General features: G+C 58.6%; 3 protein-coding genes across 3 annotated transcripts; 2 read left to right on the top strand and 1 right to left on the bottom strand.

Annotated features, from left to right (window-relative positions):
* The first annotated feature begins 114 nt into the window (after positions 1-114).
* On the top strand, positions 115-2,530 carry POLR1H (RNA polymerase I subunit H). Its single transcript, XM_043590559.1, has 4 exons — positions 115-368; positions 467-567; positions 764-873; positions 2,317-2,530. Exons 1-4 carry the CDS (start codon positions 233-235, stop codon positions 2,339-2,341), a joined length of 372 nt encoding a protein of 123 aa, XP_043446494.1. The 5' UTR covers positions 115-232; the 3' UTR covers positions 2,342-2,530.
* A 2,160-nt stretch (positions 2,531-4,690) lies between these two features.
* PPP1R11 (protein phosphatase 1 regulatory inhibitor subunit 11) lies at positions 4,691-9,069 on the top strand. Its single transcript, XM_043590553.1, has 3 exons — positions 4,691-5,008; positions 5,941-6,049; positions 7,867-9,069. Exons 1-3 carry the CDS (start codon positions 4,940-4,942, stop codon positions 8,067-8,069), a joined length of 381 nt encoding a protein of 126 aa, XP_043446488.1. The 5' UTR covers positions 4,691-4,939; the 3' UTR covers positions 8,070-9,069.
* RNF39 (ring finger protein 39) lies at positions 8,997-13,983 on the bottom strand. The gene is made up of 4 exons (XM_043590551.1): positions 13,514-13,983; positions 12,080-12,102; positions 11,793-11,884; positions 8,997-10,261 (listed from the first exon to the last, which is right to left on the bottom strand). The coding sequence occupies exons 1-4, from the start codon at positions 13,874-13,876 to the stop codon at positions 9,687-9,689; spliced, it is 1,053 nt and encodes a 350-aa protein (XP_043446486.1). The 5' UTR covers positions 13,877-13,983; the 3' UTR covers positions 8,997-9,686.
* Between the last annotated feature and the right edge of the window lie 1,252 nt (positions 13,984-15,235).

The raw sequence follows: 15,235 nt of genomic DNA, 5'->3' as shown, positions 1-15,235 counted from the left end.
TGCAGCTGGGTCGCGGGGACAGGCCGGTCGCGGTCGCGCTCACGTATGATGTCACAACCAATGGCGCTCGCCTCGCGTTGCGCGACACGCTTTGCGCAGTCGCGGTCGGGCGGAGAGGAGCAGGGCTCGGTGGAGGGCACCGGTGAGGCCCGCCCACGTCCAGGGACCGACAGGGAGACCGGCGGGGAGACCGGCCGCTAGCGCGCGCGCAGACCCCTACCTCGTGTGGCTCATGGACTCTGGGCGCTCCCGCTCCCACTTCCAGTCGGACCTGGACTTCTGTCCGGACTGCGGCTCCATCCTGCCCCTGCCCGGGGTTGAGGACACAGTCACCTGTATCCGCTGTGGCTTTTCCGTCGACGTGCGAGGTGAGGGGCTGGCGCGGCGGCCGGAGCCTGCGGGCGCGGGGAGTGGGGTCAGCGCCCCCTCCCCGCCCATGTCCATAACCCGTTCTCGCTGCGCGCAGACTTCGAGCAGAAGGTGGTCAGGACCACGTTTGTGTTCCACAAGGTGGGGACGGCGGTGCCCGTGGCGGCGGACGAGGGGCCTGAGTTCCAGGGGCCCGTGGTAAGTAACCGACGTCACGGACTGGCCCCAGCAGGGAGCGCGGGGAGGAAATGCAGGCGTGAGCGCAGAGATCGGGACCCAGATCCCGGAGAGGGAAGCGGGGTGTCTGCAGCAGCAGCGTGTGGTGTGAGGACCGTGGGCTCTGGTTCCGGGTGGGCCCCCAGGACCCCCTGACACGCCCGTGCTGACCCGCCAGGTGGACCGGCGCTGCTCGCGATGCGGCCACGAGGGAATGGCCTACCACACCCGGCAGATGCGCTCAGCCGACGAAGGGCAGACCGTCTTCTACACCTGCACCAGCTGCAGGTGCGTGTCCTGCTGCCTTCTGCCCCTTCTCTGTTCGCTAACCACATTGATGCGCTGATTTGCTCCCTGTGCGGGATAAACCGTTAGTTTCTCTGTTCCCATCCCTTATTTCTGTACAGTTCAGGTAATAGGGGGATATGTGGGGTTTTATTTTTGAAAATTACATTTCTCTTAGCCTTTTTATAGCCAGTGAACTAACCCTTTTGAGATATGTAAAAGCAAAAGGAAAACTGGAAGGCGAGTATTGCTCGCATGTTATGTTGGAATTTCCTCTACACTCGAGTTAGTTTCCTTTTCTGAGCATTAATCGCGTGTGCCTTCAGTCCTTCGTCTTTGGTGTTCTGTAGTTTCACCAGAGTATATCAGGATGTGCTTTCTTTTCTTGATCCTGTGCTGGACTTTCTAAAACAGGATTATTTTCCTCCGTCATCCTTGGAAAATTATCAGCCATTATGTCACTAAATATCGCTTTTACCCCATGTTCTCAACTTTCACATTCTAGAGCTCTAATCAGTTTATTAAGCCCCCTTCTGTGTTTCATTTTTTTCCCATCCCTTTTCTCGTCATGCTGCCTCTGGGTTAATTCTTATAGCCTCCTACAGTTCACTAATTCTGTCTTCAGTTTATTCCCATTATTGTTACTTAAAAATTTTTTTTGAGTTCTACTTATTTTTCAGATATCTTCTGTCATAATTAATAATTCCCAATTTCTAAATCATACTTTATTTATTTATTTTTAAATTTTTATTTTAGAGCGCAAGTGGGAGAGAGAGGGGCAGAGGGACAGAGGGAATCTCAAGCAGGCTCCATGCTCAGCGCAGAGCCCAATACAGGGCTTGATCCCATGACCCTGAGATCATGCCCTCAGCCGAAATCAAGAGTCAGATGCTCCAGTTAATACGTCCCGCTTTTGATTTCGGCTTAGGTCGTGATCTCAGGGTTCCAGACTTCCAGCCCCATGTTGGGATCTGTGTGCAGAGCCTGCTTATGATTCTCTCTGTCTGCCCCTCCCCCGCCTTGCTCTCTCTCAAACTAAACAAATAAACTTAAAAGAAGAGATGCTCCACCGATTGAACCACCCAACCTTAGGAAGTGCTCCTAAGATTTTATTTTTAAGTGAGCTCTACACCCAATATGGGGCTCAGACTCAGAACCCTGAGATCAAGAGTGACATGCACCTGGAATCAGCCAGCCAGGTGCCCCATTTGTTAACTTTTTTTTTTTTAGTTGTTTATTTTTGAAAGAGAGAGTGTGAGCAGAGGAGGGGCAGAGAGAGAGGGAGACAGAGTCCCAAGCAGGCTCCACGCTGTCAACTGAGCCTGATGCTCAACCGACTGAGCCACCCAGGTGTCCCTCCTCCTTTGATCTTTTAATTGAATGTCTTGTCTTATGCTGGAGCCTCTTCTTTTGCTCAAATATAATGACTCGTTTCTTTCTCCATAGGTTTCAGGAGAAAGAAGACTCTTGATTTTTTTTTCTGGGCGACTCAGCGATCCCTCCCTCTTCTCTTCCTTGGAAGGTGAAGGATATTGGGTTCTTAGATCCCTTGTCCATCCTAGGTGCAATGGTTTGCTCCCATAGGACATTATTGTGTGTCATTGTCCCCAGAGTACACTTACTCTATTTTTCCTTATTAAAGTTACATTTTTTTATATAAGCTAGACATCTGTATGTTATTTATAATATGTCTTGTTCTAACAGGAATTTAAATGAACTTACAGAGATATATTTGTTCTTTCAGTGAGTATGTGAGCTACAAAAAATAATATAAATTAGAACAAGAAAGAAAAAAAAAAGAGCCAAGAATGGGACTAATATAAAAAAGTAATTATAAGTCTTCCATCACTAAATGTATTTGGTTCCTGAGTTTAGGGAAACAAACGTAGGACTTGGGAGAGTGGGATACTCAACAGGTAACTTAACCAGATCTCTTGACATGTGAATTTGGACAACAAAACATCTGTTACCAAGGGATAACAGTATGTACTTGGTACCAATGGACACTTTGAAAATTGTTTTGCTATTGCCCTTGAGATAAATGTAATACATATTCATCGTAATCGTATATAGAGGCAAAAAGAAAAGAGTATTTTTTTGTGAATCTCACTGCACAGCGATACTGTCTTTTTTAATGGGCTTTACTATACATGCTGAGTTGTATCTTGATTTTTATCAGTTTGAACCAAAAACTTGTAGTTCAAACACAACATATTCAGATTTACTCTGGAAATCTGTATTTTTGCATTCCTTGGCTTAAATGGTGATCAAAGGGTGATAGTAACCATGATTACCTTGTAACTGTGTGGCCTTTATATGTTCAGGGCTCTCAAACTTACCCTGTCTTGTTGTTTGTTTTTAATTTTTTTTTTTAAAGTTTATTTTTGAGAGAGAAACAGTGTGACTAGGGGAGGGGCAGAGAGAGGGAGACACAGAATCAGAAGCAGGCTCCAGGCTCCGAGCTATCAGCACAGAGCCCGATTTGCGGCTCAGACTCACCAACCATGAGATCATGACCTGAACCAAAGTCAGACACTTAGCCGACTGAGCCACCCAGGTGCCCCTACCCTGTCTTGTTTGACCCCCATAGCAACTTGGAGGGATGCGCAGGGCAGACTTTACTGTGCATCTGAACTTTCCCACCCCACTTCTGAAATCTGAAACAAATCTGTCTTATCTACCCCATTTTAAGCCTCCCCTGGCCCATAACACCGACTGGGTAAGGTCCAAGTTTCTGAGCAACATACAGGACCTCCTGCATAAACGCACCTACCTGCCAAGCCTCACCTGATACTCCTCTTACATCCCAAGCAACGCAAAACTGCATTTTCTTCAGCGCACACACTGAATTTGTAAACAGCTCTCTACCAAACAAAAAGCCATTTGCTGCCTTCCAGTTCCTTTTACCCCTCTTTGCTTCCTTAGAAACATGCACCTGTTTCTATCATCACACAAACTTACGACCATTTCTGTGCTTGATCGTACTCCCCTCCACCCCAGAGAGCGTGCTGGCAAGAAGTAAGTAAATTCAGTTTCACAGAAGAGATTAGTATCTTTCAGTGTCTTAAGATGTTAGTCCTACAGCTTCCCCATCAGGCTGGGAGCTGTAAGGCGGAACACAGAGCCAGCAACAATCCCGGTTGAAGGCCCCATTAAGGACCTTGCCCCAACACCTGCACACACACAGGGCGACCGCCAGAACCCATTCTTTTATTTACTTTATTTTTTAAGGTTTATTTATATTGAGAGACAGAGAAGTTCACACAAGGTCTGCGCTGTGAGTGTGGAGCCCCACGAAGGACTCCATCCCACGATCCTGGGATCTTGACCCAACTGGTAATCAAGGGTCTGGCGCTCCAGGACTGAGCCACTCAGGTGCCCCCCACCCCACAACCCATTCGTGATCTAGTGCTTCTCCCTGCTCCTGGGGCCCAATTCTCCATTCCCAGAGGCAAGGAAACGGAAGACCGGCTCAGGCGGGGTGGCTACCACCGCCAGGACAGATGTTCTCCCCTGCACCTGCACCCCCATCCCGTACCCCCAACCCCACTGCACCGGGCAGCATCCGCATCCGCTCCCACTGCACCGGGGGCCGCACCCCTATCCCGCATCCCCACACCCGCGCTGCGGCGCCCCACGGGCTCTGCCCTTCCGGACGGCCCCTCCTGGCGCTACTCGGCAGCGCTTGCGCCCCGCCGCCCACGCGCCACACCCGCAGTGACGCCTCTTCCGCCAAGTCAGGGGCTCCTGCTGGCTGCGCCTGCGCACTGTCACGTTACGGCGGAACTAATCCGGCGACGCCTGCGCTTAGACGCGTGCAGCGCCGTGGAAGGGAGAAGGGGAACTACGGAGTGCGTCACACCCGGAAGCAGCGGGCCGGAAGTGGGGTTGGACAGGTTCTCCCCAGGGGTGGGGAAACGGAGGCCCAGGAGGAGGGGGAAAAAAGAAGGTGGAGGATCCTGGCTGCCACCCTGAGTCCGGCCCGGCCCGCTTAGAACCCTGAGACACAGAGAAAAGGAAGGGCGTGTCGTCCCCCTTCCTCCCCTCCTCCCTGTCCTCAGCCTTAGCCATGGCCGAGGCAGGGGCCGGGCTGAGTGAGACCGTCACTGAGACAACGGTTACCGTGACAACCGAGCCCGTGAGAAAGGCGGGAGGGGGGGGGGGCGGTGATACCGGGAGGGAGGGGATAGGGCTGTGGGCCGAGTGGGGTCGGATACCTGGGCCGGGGACAGTCGCCAGTACTGGGGCTTTGGGCAGCGGTAGAGATGCTGCCGGAGGCTACTCAGGCGACACGTGACAGAGAGTTAGAGTCGGGGCGCAGGAGCTGCTGCACGCGGGCGGGGCTGGAGACCCAGGGACCGGAGCTCGGGGTGTCGGGGTGGGGGGGGCGGGGCGATCGAAGGGCTCCATGCGAAGGCTTGGCTGCAGGCAGGCTGGCCGCCAGCACAGCTGCCAGCACGTGTTTGTGCAAGAGGTGGGCGTGAAGGGAGGTGCAGGGGTCGCGGGAAGGAGAAGGGTGAGATGGGAGGACTGTTGAGAAATAGAGACACAAGGAGCCTGCCTGCAAGAACGGGTTGAGTTGCTTTCAGAAAGAGAGGGTGTAGTCGTTACCCCCCGGGTTATGGGGGGACGCGTGGGTGCGAGGGGTAGGTAGGTAGGTAAGAAGAGGGGAGCGCCGGGCTTGAGGATGGGAGAGATCAGGACGTGGTTCTTTCTCTATGGGAGTCAAGGGTTAGGTACTTGGGACTGAGGAGATGGTGCTCAGGTACTAATACCACCGAGGAGGATTTGGGGAGGAAGACGGAGAAACAGCGAGGATTATGTTTTCCTTTGAAGACTTGCTGGGACCTTCCCTAGGTTAGGAACTGTGTCTTCCCCATGTCCTAGCAGTTGTCACAACCCCCCAAGGGTCTCCTTGAGGTCAGAGACCTGCTCCAGTTGCCCTTTCCCTGCACTCGGCTCCTCTGTTGGTCTGTCTGGGGCACTGACTGAACCGGGCCCCGGGGAGGGAGCTGGGCAGGTCAGGAGGAGGGAGCTAGCTGTGTCTGTCCGTCCTTCTTAACCTTCCAGGAGAACCGGAGCCTGACCATCAAACTACGGAAGCGGAAGCCAGAGAAGAAGGTAGAATGGACGAGTGACACTGTGGACAACGAGCACATGGGACGCCGCTCATCAAAGTGTGAGTGTTTCCCTCTTCCATCTGCTCACACCCGCCCACAGGCCTGTCTGCCACCTCCTCACACCGGCTCCCAGGCCTGTCTGCCACCTGCTCACACCTGCTCACACCTGCCCACAGGTCTGTCTGCCACCTGCTCACACCTGCCCAGGAGCCTGTCACTGCCACCTGCTCACACCTACCCACAGGCCTGTCTGCCACCTGCTCACACCTGCTCACACATGCCCACAGGCCTGTCTGCCATCTGCTCACACCTGCCCACAGGCCTGTTGCTGCCACTTTCTCACACCTGCTCACACCTACCCACAGGCCCATCTGCCACCTGCTCACACCTGCCCCCAGGCCTGTCTGCCACCTTCTCATACCGGCTCACATCTGCCCACAGACCTGTCTGCCACCTGCTCACACCTGCCCAGGGGCCTGTCACTGCCACCTGCTCACACCTACCCACAGGCCCCTCTGCCACCTGCTCACACCTGCTCACACATGCCCACAGGCCTGTCTGCCACCTGCTCACACCTACCCCCAGGCCTGTCTGCCACCTGCTCACACCTGCTCACACATGCCCACAGGCCTGTCTGCCATCTGCTCACACCTGCCCCCAGGCCTGTCTGCCACCTTCTCATACCGGCTCACATCTGCCCACAGACCTGTCTGCCACCTGCTCACACCTGCCCAGGGGCCTGTCACTGCCACCTGCTCACACCTACCCACAGGCCCCTCTGCCACCTGCTCACACCTGCTCACACATGCCCACAGGCCTGTCTGCCACCTGCTCACACCTACCCCCAGGCCTGTCTGCCACCTGCTCACACCTGCTCACACATGCCCACAGGCCTGTCTGCCATCTGCTCACACCTGCCCCCAGGCCTGTCTGCCACCTTCTCATACCGGCTCACATCTGCCCACAGACCTGTCTGCCACCTGCTCACACCTGCCCAGGGGCCTGTCACTGCCACCTGCTCACACCTGCCCCAGGCCTGTCTGCCACCTGCTCACACCTGCTCACACCTGCCCACAGGTCTATCTGCCACCTGCTCACACCTGCTCACACCTGCCCACAGGTCTATCTGCTACCTGCTCATACCTGCCCCAGGCCTGTCTGCCACCTGCTCACACCTGCTCACACCTGCCCACAGGTCTGTCTGCCACCTGCTCACACCTGCCCCTAGGCCTGTTGCTGCCACCTTCTCATACCGGCTCACATCTGCCCACAGACCTGTCTGCCACCTGCTCACACCTGCCCAGGGGCCTGTCACTGCCACCTGCTCACACCTACCCACAGGCCCCTCTGCCACCTGCTCACGCCTGCCCCCAGGCCTGTTGCTGCCACCTTCTCATACCGGCTCACATCTGCCCACAGACCTGTCTGCCACCTGCTTACACCTGCTCACACCTGCCCCCAGGCCTGTCTGCCACCTGCTCACACCTACCCACAGGCCCATCTGCCACCTTCTCATACCTGCCCACAGCCTGTCACTGTCTACTTCTCACACCTGTTCACACCTGCCCAGGGGCCTGTCACTGCCTCGGTGATTCCAGGCATCGGGGACATGAGGCTAAGACTGGAGGAAAAGGGAGGGAGGGCTTGTCCTGCGACAGACCAGGGCCTGAAATCAGGAGGCATCAGTGGGCAGAAGCGAGGCTTTAGACCCTGGCCAACAGGAGGAGGGTTTGGGGGCCTGAGTCCCCGGGGGGTGGGCCTGGGGAAGCTGGGTCTTGCACGGTGGAAGCAGTTGTTACTGAGATCTGGTGGGTGAGGAACTGACTGTATCTTAACTTTTGTCCCTTTTTTACTGGGCTCCTCCCTCCAAATCCAGGCTGCTGTATTTATGAGAAACCTCGGGCCTTTGGCGAGAGCTCCACTGAGAGCGATGAGGAAGAAGAAGAGGGCTGTGGTCATACACACTGTGTACGGGGCCACCGCAAGGGACGGCGTCGTGCAACCCCAGGACCGAGCCCCAGCACCCCTCCCCAGCCTCCTGACCCCTCCCAGCCTCCTCCAGGGCCAATGCAGCACTAAATTCCTCTCTGCCCCACCATTCCTGTGTCTGTCTGGCCCTGAATGTATTCATGTGGCTACTTGGGGACTAAACCCATGGTTTGACCCCTTCTCCAGCCCCCTCCTGCCCTCTCCTCTGCCTGACGGAGGGAGGAGGAGAGGAGGGTGAACAGAGATCCTGGAATTCTGACTTGCTGCTATTCCAGAACCCAGGCTTCTGGGTTCTCCCAGCCTTCATTTCTCCTTCCGGTCCTCATCCTCTGCTCTCCTGGGATCCAGGCGTCTTGGTTCCAGTCTCTTCCCTTTGTTCTCACTGCCAAACTGCCTGTCCTGGGATCCAGGTCTCTTGGCCCCTTGCATTCTCTATTTGAGTCCCAAACACTTAAATTGGGTTTTCAGCAGTCCCAGCTTTCACTGCCAGGGTCCCAGTTAGATTCCGGGCAATCTTGCCCTAGCTATGCTTGTTAATCCTGGCTTGGAGCTCTTCCAGTAATGTATTTATATAAGCCTGTGGGATGTGTGGGCTCCCAACCCTACCCCCTCATGCCCTCCAGAGGGGCTGGGAGAGAGAGAGGTCTTTGCTTTATCACCTTTAATGGAAAAGGACATAGTGATGGCCTCTCCTCACCCTTCTCACGTGATACAGGATCTGACAAAGCTGGCTTGGGGATTGGCCACTTAGAGCCAGCCTTCTCCTGCATCTTGTGGCTTCAGAGACAGACCCAGCTTTGTCCCAGGGACCTGGGTCCCTGGGAGAGGAAGCGAAAGGGAGGGAGCAAAGAGATGGGGATACGTCCCCTACACTACACTCTTACCCCTTCCTTCCTAGGCTTTGATGTTTCTGCTAGCCCAGATGCCCAGCTCCCAGCCCTCCCCACTCCTTACTGGGATCTTGAGATCATTTCCTAGGCCTCTTGCCATGCACAGTTGCAGAGATGAGTCAAATCATACCACCACTGAGATCTCATTTATTGCCACAGATGCACAAAATAAATAACCCAACATCTCAAAAAGTGTTAAATATGGGCCCATTTATACATATGGGGAGAGATGAGATGCTGTGTACAGGGATGGTTTTGGGGTGTTTGGGCCAACCCCCCCTGCTGAGGAGAGGAAAGAGAGGTAGCAGCCTTGGCTTACTGTGTGTGCAGGGGGGAGTCAGGAAGGTTCCTAATGGGACAAGGCTGTGAGCAAAGGAAGCAGTCACCATGGAGTAGAGCTGGCCTGCCCCCTCCCCAGAACAGCATTGAGCTCCATGGAGGGCTCTGAGACCCAGGCCCGAGTCTGGTGAATAAACCCCGGATTGGGCAGGGAAGTCGGAACCGTGGCCCGAGGAGAAGGCACTGGGCCCTCTGAGACCAGCAGAGGCAGGGGTGGGAGGGGAACGCTTGGCTAGCGGGGCGGGCCTCTGCGTAGTGGACACCACCGTTGCCCAGTATTGGGGGGCAGGGCCTGTTCCCCAGCTCAGGTCCAGGTTAGCAGGCAGCCGTGGAGAGGCAGGTGGCAAGCGTCCCAGAGGGAGGGGCAGGAAGCCGGAGGCCAGCCAAGATCTTCCTGCTTGGGAGAAAAGAGACAGTGTGGCTGGGTGGGGGGTGTGTGTGGACGAGGCGGCTCCCGGCACAGGCGGGGGGAGGCGGCTCAGCCCTCTGCCGGCACGATGCGCAGCGGGGCGCGGGCGTCACGCGTGCAGAGCAGCGGGAAGACGCGCTGCCCCAGCGGCCCGGGCGCCTGGAAGGCGAAGAGCAGGTCGAGCGAGCGCCCGTCGTAGAAGGCCACTCGGCCGCGCTCCCAGTCCACGTCCACGCGGATGCGCCGCGGCGGGGGCCCCGCGCCGCCCACCGGGGTGGGCTCGGGCTCCGTGAGCGCCCACAGGCGGCCGGCGCGGCCCTCCACGGCCCACACGGCCCCCGCCGGGCACAGCCCCACGCGGCCCTTGCGTCGCACCGACTCGCCGGCCGCGCCCACGGCGTAGCGGGCTTCGCCGCTGTCCTGGTCCCCGTCCTCCTGGTCCCCGGCGGCGGCCGCGGTCTCCACCTCCCAGCAGTGCCGGCCAGCCCCGAAGCCCTGCGCGCCCAGCACCGCCGGGAGCTGGTCGAAGCGCGCGGGGCCGTCGGGGGGCGCGGGCGTCCCCGGCGGGGCCAGCCGGACGCTGCGGCGGTCCGCTGAGATGAGCAGCTGGCGGTGTGCGGTGCCCGGGTCCAGGGTCAGGTCGGCTGCGGAGGGGAAGAGGGGAGCCGGGTCAGGGTCAGGGCCAGGGGGGTCTGCGCAGCAGAGGGCACCAAAGAGGCCTCCCAACTGCTCCAGAGGCAGCTGTGGGGCCAGAGCGGGAAGAGACAACCGCCGCAGGGACGGGCTGCTTCCGTAGAACCGTCCTGGAGAAGCCCTGGCCGGCCTGGCGAAGGCGGCACAGGGCGAAGATCATGGAGAGGCTGCTTGGGTTGGGGGTTGGGAGAAGAGTGGGGCTGATCCAACTTCCAGGGAGGAGTGAGGACCGATACCGCATCTACTGTGGTGGTGGTGGGGCGTGGGAACTGGGTCAGCAGGATGCGGAAGGAAGGTGGCCCTGAGGAGGAGGACTGGCAGGGGGTGCCGGGACCCCAGGCAAAAGTGGGAGTGGCCTGGGGCAGAGGAGGAGAGAGAAACAATCCCGGCCCTGTGTGTATGGTTTGCTTTTGAGGAAAGGTTTCTGGATTGGGGTGCTAGAAGTATCCTGGGTTATGGGGTATGGTAGGTAACAGGAGGGTGGGGCACCTTTCCTGGCAGGCTTTTTTTTTTTTTTTTTTTAAGAGTTCTTTTGTAGGTAATGTCTAGACCCTATGTGGGGCTAGAGCTCACAACCCGAAGATCAAGAGTTGCATGCTCAAAAAAAAGAGGGGGAGGGGGCGCCTGGGTGATGGCTCAGTCAGTTGAGTGGCTGACTCTTGATTTCAGCTTAGGTCATGATCCCAGGGTCGTGGGATCACGCCCTGAATCCGTCAGGCTCTGCACTGAATGTGGAGCCTGCTTGAGATTTATTCTCTCTCTCTTCCCCTCTACCCCTCCCCCCCCCAAAACTGAAAACAAAACAAAACAAAAGCGTTGCATGCTCTATCGACTGAGCCAGACAGGTTCCTCTTTGGCTGGCAGCTTTGGTAGCAAGCCAGGAGCCCCCCCCCACCCACCCCCCGGGGGGCTGCAGAGAAGGTCCAGAGCCCCAGGGGGAGAGACAGAGCAAGAGTGGTGGAAGCAGCTGACCTTCCAGGGTCGCGACAGATAAGAGGGGAGAATTGCTGGAATATGAAGAACTGAGGATTGACATTGAGGGTCGAATTATGTTCCTCCCGAAAAGAAATGTTGTAGACTCTCAGGACCTCAGAATGTGAACTTAGTTGGAAACAGAGTCTTTACAGAGGTAATTAAGTTAAAACGAGGTCATTAGGGCAGGCCCTGGCCCAATGTGACTGGTGTCTTTACAAAAAGAGCAAGTTTGGACCCAGAGATGGATGAGCACAGAAGGAAAACAATGAAAAGACAACAGAGAGGACATCTGAGGGGGAAGGCTGGGAGAGAGGCAGGGCCGGGGAAGGAGCCCATCCCAAACACCAGCCTCGACTCCCAGAGCTGACACGGTGGGTTTCTGTGGTCCAGCCCCTCAGCGTGTGCTGCTTAGTGCTGCCTCAGGGAAGTCCCACAGACCCCAGAAGAGACTCGATCTTGTCTGAGAGGGAAGACTGTCACTCAGTGCATCCCTCCCTCCCCCCTTACCCGTCAGTCTGTGCAGCATGTTTTTGACCACTGGATAATCTTCGGGGACGTCGTCGTCTGAGTTAGATGACTTGGGTGTTGGGGCGTCAAGTCTGGACAGATGAGGGAGAAGGGTCAGGAAGTCCGTAGACACCCTCTGCCCTCTGACGCCCCCACCCCGACCTCACTGACATCTCTGGGGCCCGGAAAAGCTGTGTGTGAGTGAGGACAGAGAGGTGAGCCCACGGAAAAGGTGACGGATGTGGCAGCTGGTGGGAGAAAGGAAGGAGCAGTAAAGCGGAACTCACCTCCTCCATGTCTTCCTCGTGTCCTGGGATGGGCAGAAGAGAACATGGATGTGAGCTCTGGGCTTTGTCCTTGGGCAGCCCTCCCTATCCTCCCCTCCCTCAGGTAGCTGGGACTCAGTTGGTGAGCCCCGGCACCTCTCACAGTGACCTCTTCACCCCTGGGCTCCCCCTTTCCTCAGTCTTCCCTTGTCCTTTCATGGCCCTCCTTCCCCTCCATCACCGTCCACCGCCCTCCTCCCCTTCCCCAGCTTCATCCACACCTGGGACTTGCCCCCTTCACCCTTCAGAGTCCCCCGGCCTCATTCTGTGTCTCCTAATCTACCTTCCTGAGGGTGTCCCTCTCCTCCATCACTCTGACCAAACCCCCGAGCCCTGGGGCTAAGAGTTGGTGAATAAAAGCCTTGTAATAAAGCTGCTTCCCCTGTTGCCATAAAAGCCCAGTGGCGTTTATTGGGCCCTTGGCTTTGTGTCTCTACCCTGGCCTAGGCGGCAGCTGGACTCCAGTGTGTCCCAGGAGGCCCAGCAGCTCGGGACACCGCGCTGGATGCCCTCCAAACACCAGGAACTCCCCTCCCCCCTCACTGTCCAGTGGGGATGACTGGAGCGGCCCAGTGTGGTGGCGAAGGGAGGGGCAATTTGCCTAATCACGCCAATTACACCTGGACTAATTAGGTCTATGTAGACTTCAAAGTGTGGAAGCAAGACCTGAGACCGTCTAGGCTGCTGGGGAGAAGCCAGTCAGGAGTCCCGGACGCCTGGGGGTCGGGCAGGGAGTAGGGGCTGGGAAGGTTAGGGTTAGGGCTAGGGTTAGGGTTAGGGGAGGGGCCCGGCCAGAGGCCGGGCTGCAGGCTCACGGGCCCCGCCTCCGCCGTCGCCTCTCCCGGCCAGGGGCCCTGGGAGGAGTGGATCAGGACGCTCACCAACAGCACGGCGAACGCTCCCTGCCTCCACTGATGGCCCCTGGCCGCCCTTCTCTCCGCTCCGGCTTCTCGCGCCCCGCCCCCCCCCCCCAGCAGACCCCGCCTTCCCCCCCCTCCCGCGTCCTCCCCCAGGTTGGTTCCGACACCCACCGACCCCCTCCCAAGACCCCGCGGTCCCCCTCGCGCCCTCCCCCAGGCTGTTTCCCACCCCCGCCATCCCTCCCCCAGACCCCACCGTCCTCCTCCCCCTGAGACCCCGCCGTCCCCTTCCCAAGACCCCGCGGTCCCCCTCGCGCCCTCCCCCAGGCTGTTTCCCACCCCCGCGGTCCCCCCCAGACCTCACAGTCACCCTCCCCTCAGACCCCGCCCCCTCCGCATTTCCCGCGCTCCGCGTCGGGTCTCCTTTCCTCTGCGTGCCTGAGACCCGCTCCCCTCTTGCTTCCCCACGTACTGCTGTCACCCCGCCCGGTTCCTCGGCCCCCACAGCCCCAGCGCGCCCCCGGCCCCGCCTCACCTCTCCGCGCGGGTCCAGGCAGCCCATGGTGGGGATGCGGCCCCCCCTGCGCCTCCCCGCGCGGGGGCCCGCCTCGGCCAGCTTGTCGCGCAGCCCCCGGCTGATGCGCACCTCCACCGCCAGCCGCACGTTAGACCTCAGGCTGCGGCGGGGGCACGGCTGGCCGCAGCGGGGGCAGGCGGGGGCGGGCGCCGGGTCGCCGGCGGCCGGAGGGGCGCCCCAGCGGCGGGCCAGGCACGCGCGGCAGAAGCTGTGCTCGCACGCCAGCAGCACCGGGTCCTCGAAGGGGCCCCCGCACAGCGGGCACGTCGCCAGCTGCTCCAGACGCTGCACCAGCCCCGGGCCCAGCTCGGGCGCCTCCATGGGAAACGCGACCCCCGCCCGCGGGCCGCGCCTGCTGCGAGCCGAGCGCGGGGCCCTGTCCCCGCCCGGCGCATGAACCTTCGGGCGCGCTGTGGCCCCTCTCCGAGCAGTGGCGGCCTCCGCCGCCCTCCCCGCCGCGCCAGGCTTTATAGGGAGGAGGAGGCCCCCGCGGCAGGTAAACACCGGGCCTTGCGCAACAGCTCACCTGGTTCTCCAGCTTCCCAGCTCGGGTCTGGGGGAGGAGGGCGGGGGACGCGCGCGCCCGGGTCTTCGGGGCGAGCAGGTGCTCGGGAGGGGGCGCTCTGGGGCCAAGGCCGCACCGTGGGGGCGGGGGTCGCCTCCTTGTCACCCCTCTGGCGCCCCAATCTCATCTCCGCCCCGGGCCTGTGCTGAGCCGGTGGGCAGAGCGCCCGGGCTCGCTTTCGGCGTGTGCGCCCACATCGCCGGGGTGTGAGTCACTCCAGGCGGCCGGCACACCCACTTCCCCGGAGTTGGAGGCGGGAGCGAGGATCCAGGCCTCGGTCTGGTGTGTGCTGTCACTGCTGGTGAGTCTTTCCTCCCTGCTTGCCGCCTTCCCTATTAAGGGCTTAAGAACCCTCTGACGCTGTGGGGTAAGGGAGGGGGGAGCAGGCGCCCCCGCTCAGGTCTCCGGGAGTCAGTTCTACCTCTGGCTGGGCCTCCCCTACTTCTACTCTCTCCCCACCTGCCTCTAGTTCTTTCTCTCCGTTTTCCCCGGTGTGGGTTTTTATTTCCACTTTTCACCCTTCTTTGGGGTGAACCTAGGGTTCATCTGTTTCAAGTCTCTTGGTAAACAGTGGCCCAGAGAGCTGGCCTTGCCAAGGTCACAAAGGCCGGGAATAAGCAGAAGCGGGGCCGTAGCCAGCCCTGATCTGTGCCCTAGCTGTGACGCCCCGCTGCCTCTGTTTCATTTGAGATCCCCAAAACCTCCCCTCTGCTTTCCAAAATCTTCCCTCTGATCTTTCCTCTCCCTCCCCTCTCATCCATCTCCTGGCTCTTCCCTCCTCTCCTCTCTTCCCACGCCCTCCACCTGCTAGTTCCTCTGCCGCTCTCACGGGAGGCCTGTCTGTCTGCCTGCCCTGCAGGGTTTGTGGGGAAGTAAACATCTGTCCACGAGTGTGCTCGCACACACTGTTGTACAGACCTGTCTGCTCACCCATCACGTCCAAATTCCCCACGGACAGAGGCGTTCACATAATGCAGAGGCCACAGATGTACCCAGTCTCAGACACACTGAATACCACTGGGGTGGACAGCGAGGGTTTCTCAGGGACACAGAGACGTACTCCAAGAAAACACGCAAAGAGACGCTGTCATTAGTTTTATTGTCAATAAGAACAA

This window comes from Prionailurus bengalensis, chromosome B2 (assembly GCF_016509475.1).
Source record: "Prionailurus bengalensis isolate Pbe53 chromosome B2, Fcat_Pben_1.1_paternal_pri, whole genome shotgun sequence".
NCBI classification, from domain to species: Eukaryota; Metazoa; Chordata; class Mammalia; order Carnivora; family Felidae; genus Prionailurus; species Prionailurus bengalensis.
Note: the sequence above shows the minus strand (reverse complement) of the source record. Positions and strands in the feature narration are given on the sequence as shown.

Bases quoted from the DNA above. Each gene is read 5' to 3' on its own strand.
- POLR1H (XM_043590559.1), top strand. From the start codon at position 233: ATGGACTCTGGGCGCTCCCGCTCCCACTTCCAGTCGGACCTGGACTTC. The intron at 568-763 runs GTAAGTAACCGA...CTGACCCGCCAG, and splicing joins CTGAGTTCCAGGGGCCCGTG to GTGGACCGGCGCTGCTCGCG. The intron at 874-2,316 runs GTGCGTGTCCTG...CTTTCTCCATAG, and splicing joins TACACCTGCACCAGCTGCAG to GTTTCAGGAGAAAGAAGACT.
- RNF39 (XM_043590551.1), bottom strand. From the start codon at position 13,876: ATGGAGGCGCCCGAGCTGGGCCCGGGGCTGGTGCAGCGTCTGGAGCAG. The intron at 12,103-13,513 runs GTGAGGCGGGGC...TGCCCATCCCAG, and splicing joins GCCTGGACCCGCGCGGAGAG to GACACGAGGAAGACATGGAG. The intron at 11,885-12,079 runs GTGAGTTCCGCT...TCATCTGTCCAG, and splicing joins ACGAGGAAGACATGGAGGAG to ACTTGACGCCCCAACACCCA.
- PPP1R11 (XM_043590553.1), top strand. From the start codon at position 4,940: ATGGCCGAGGCAGGGGCCGGGCTGAGTGAGACCGTCACTGAGACAACG. The intron at 5,009-5,940 runs GTGAGAAAGGCG...TTAACCTTCCAG, and splicing joins TTACCGTGACAACCGAGCCC to GAGAACCGGAGCCTGACCAT. The intron at 6,050-7,866 runs GTGAGTGTTTCC...CTCCAAATCCAG, and splicing joins GGGACGCCGCTCATCAAAGT to GCTGCTGTATTTATGAGAAA.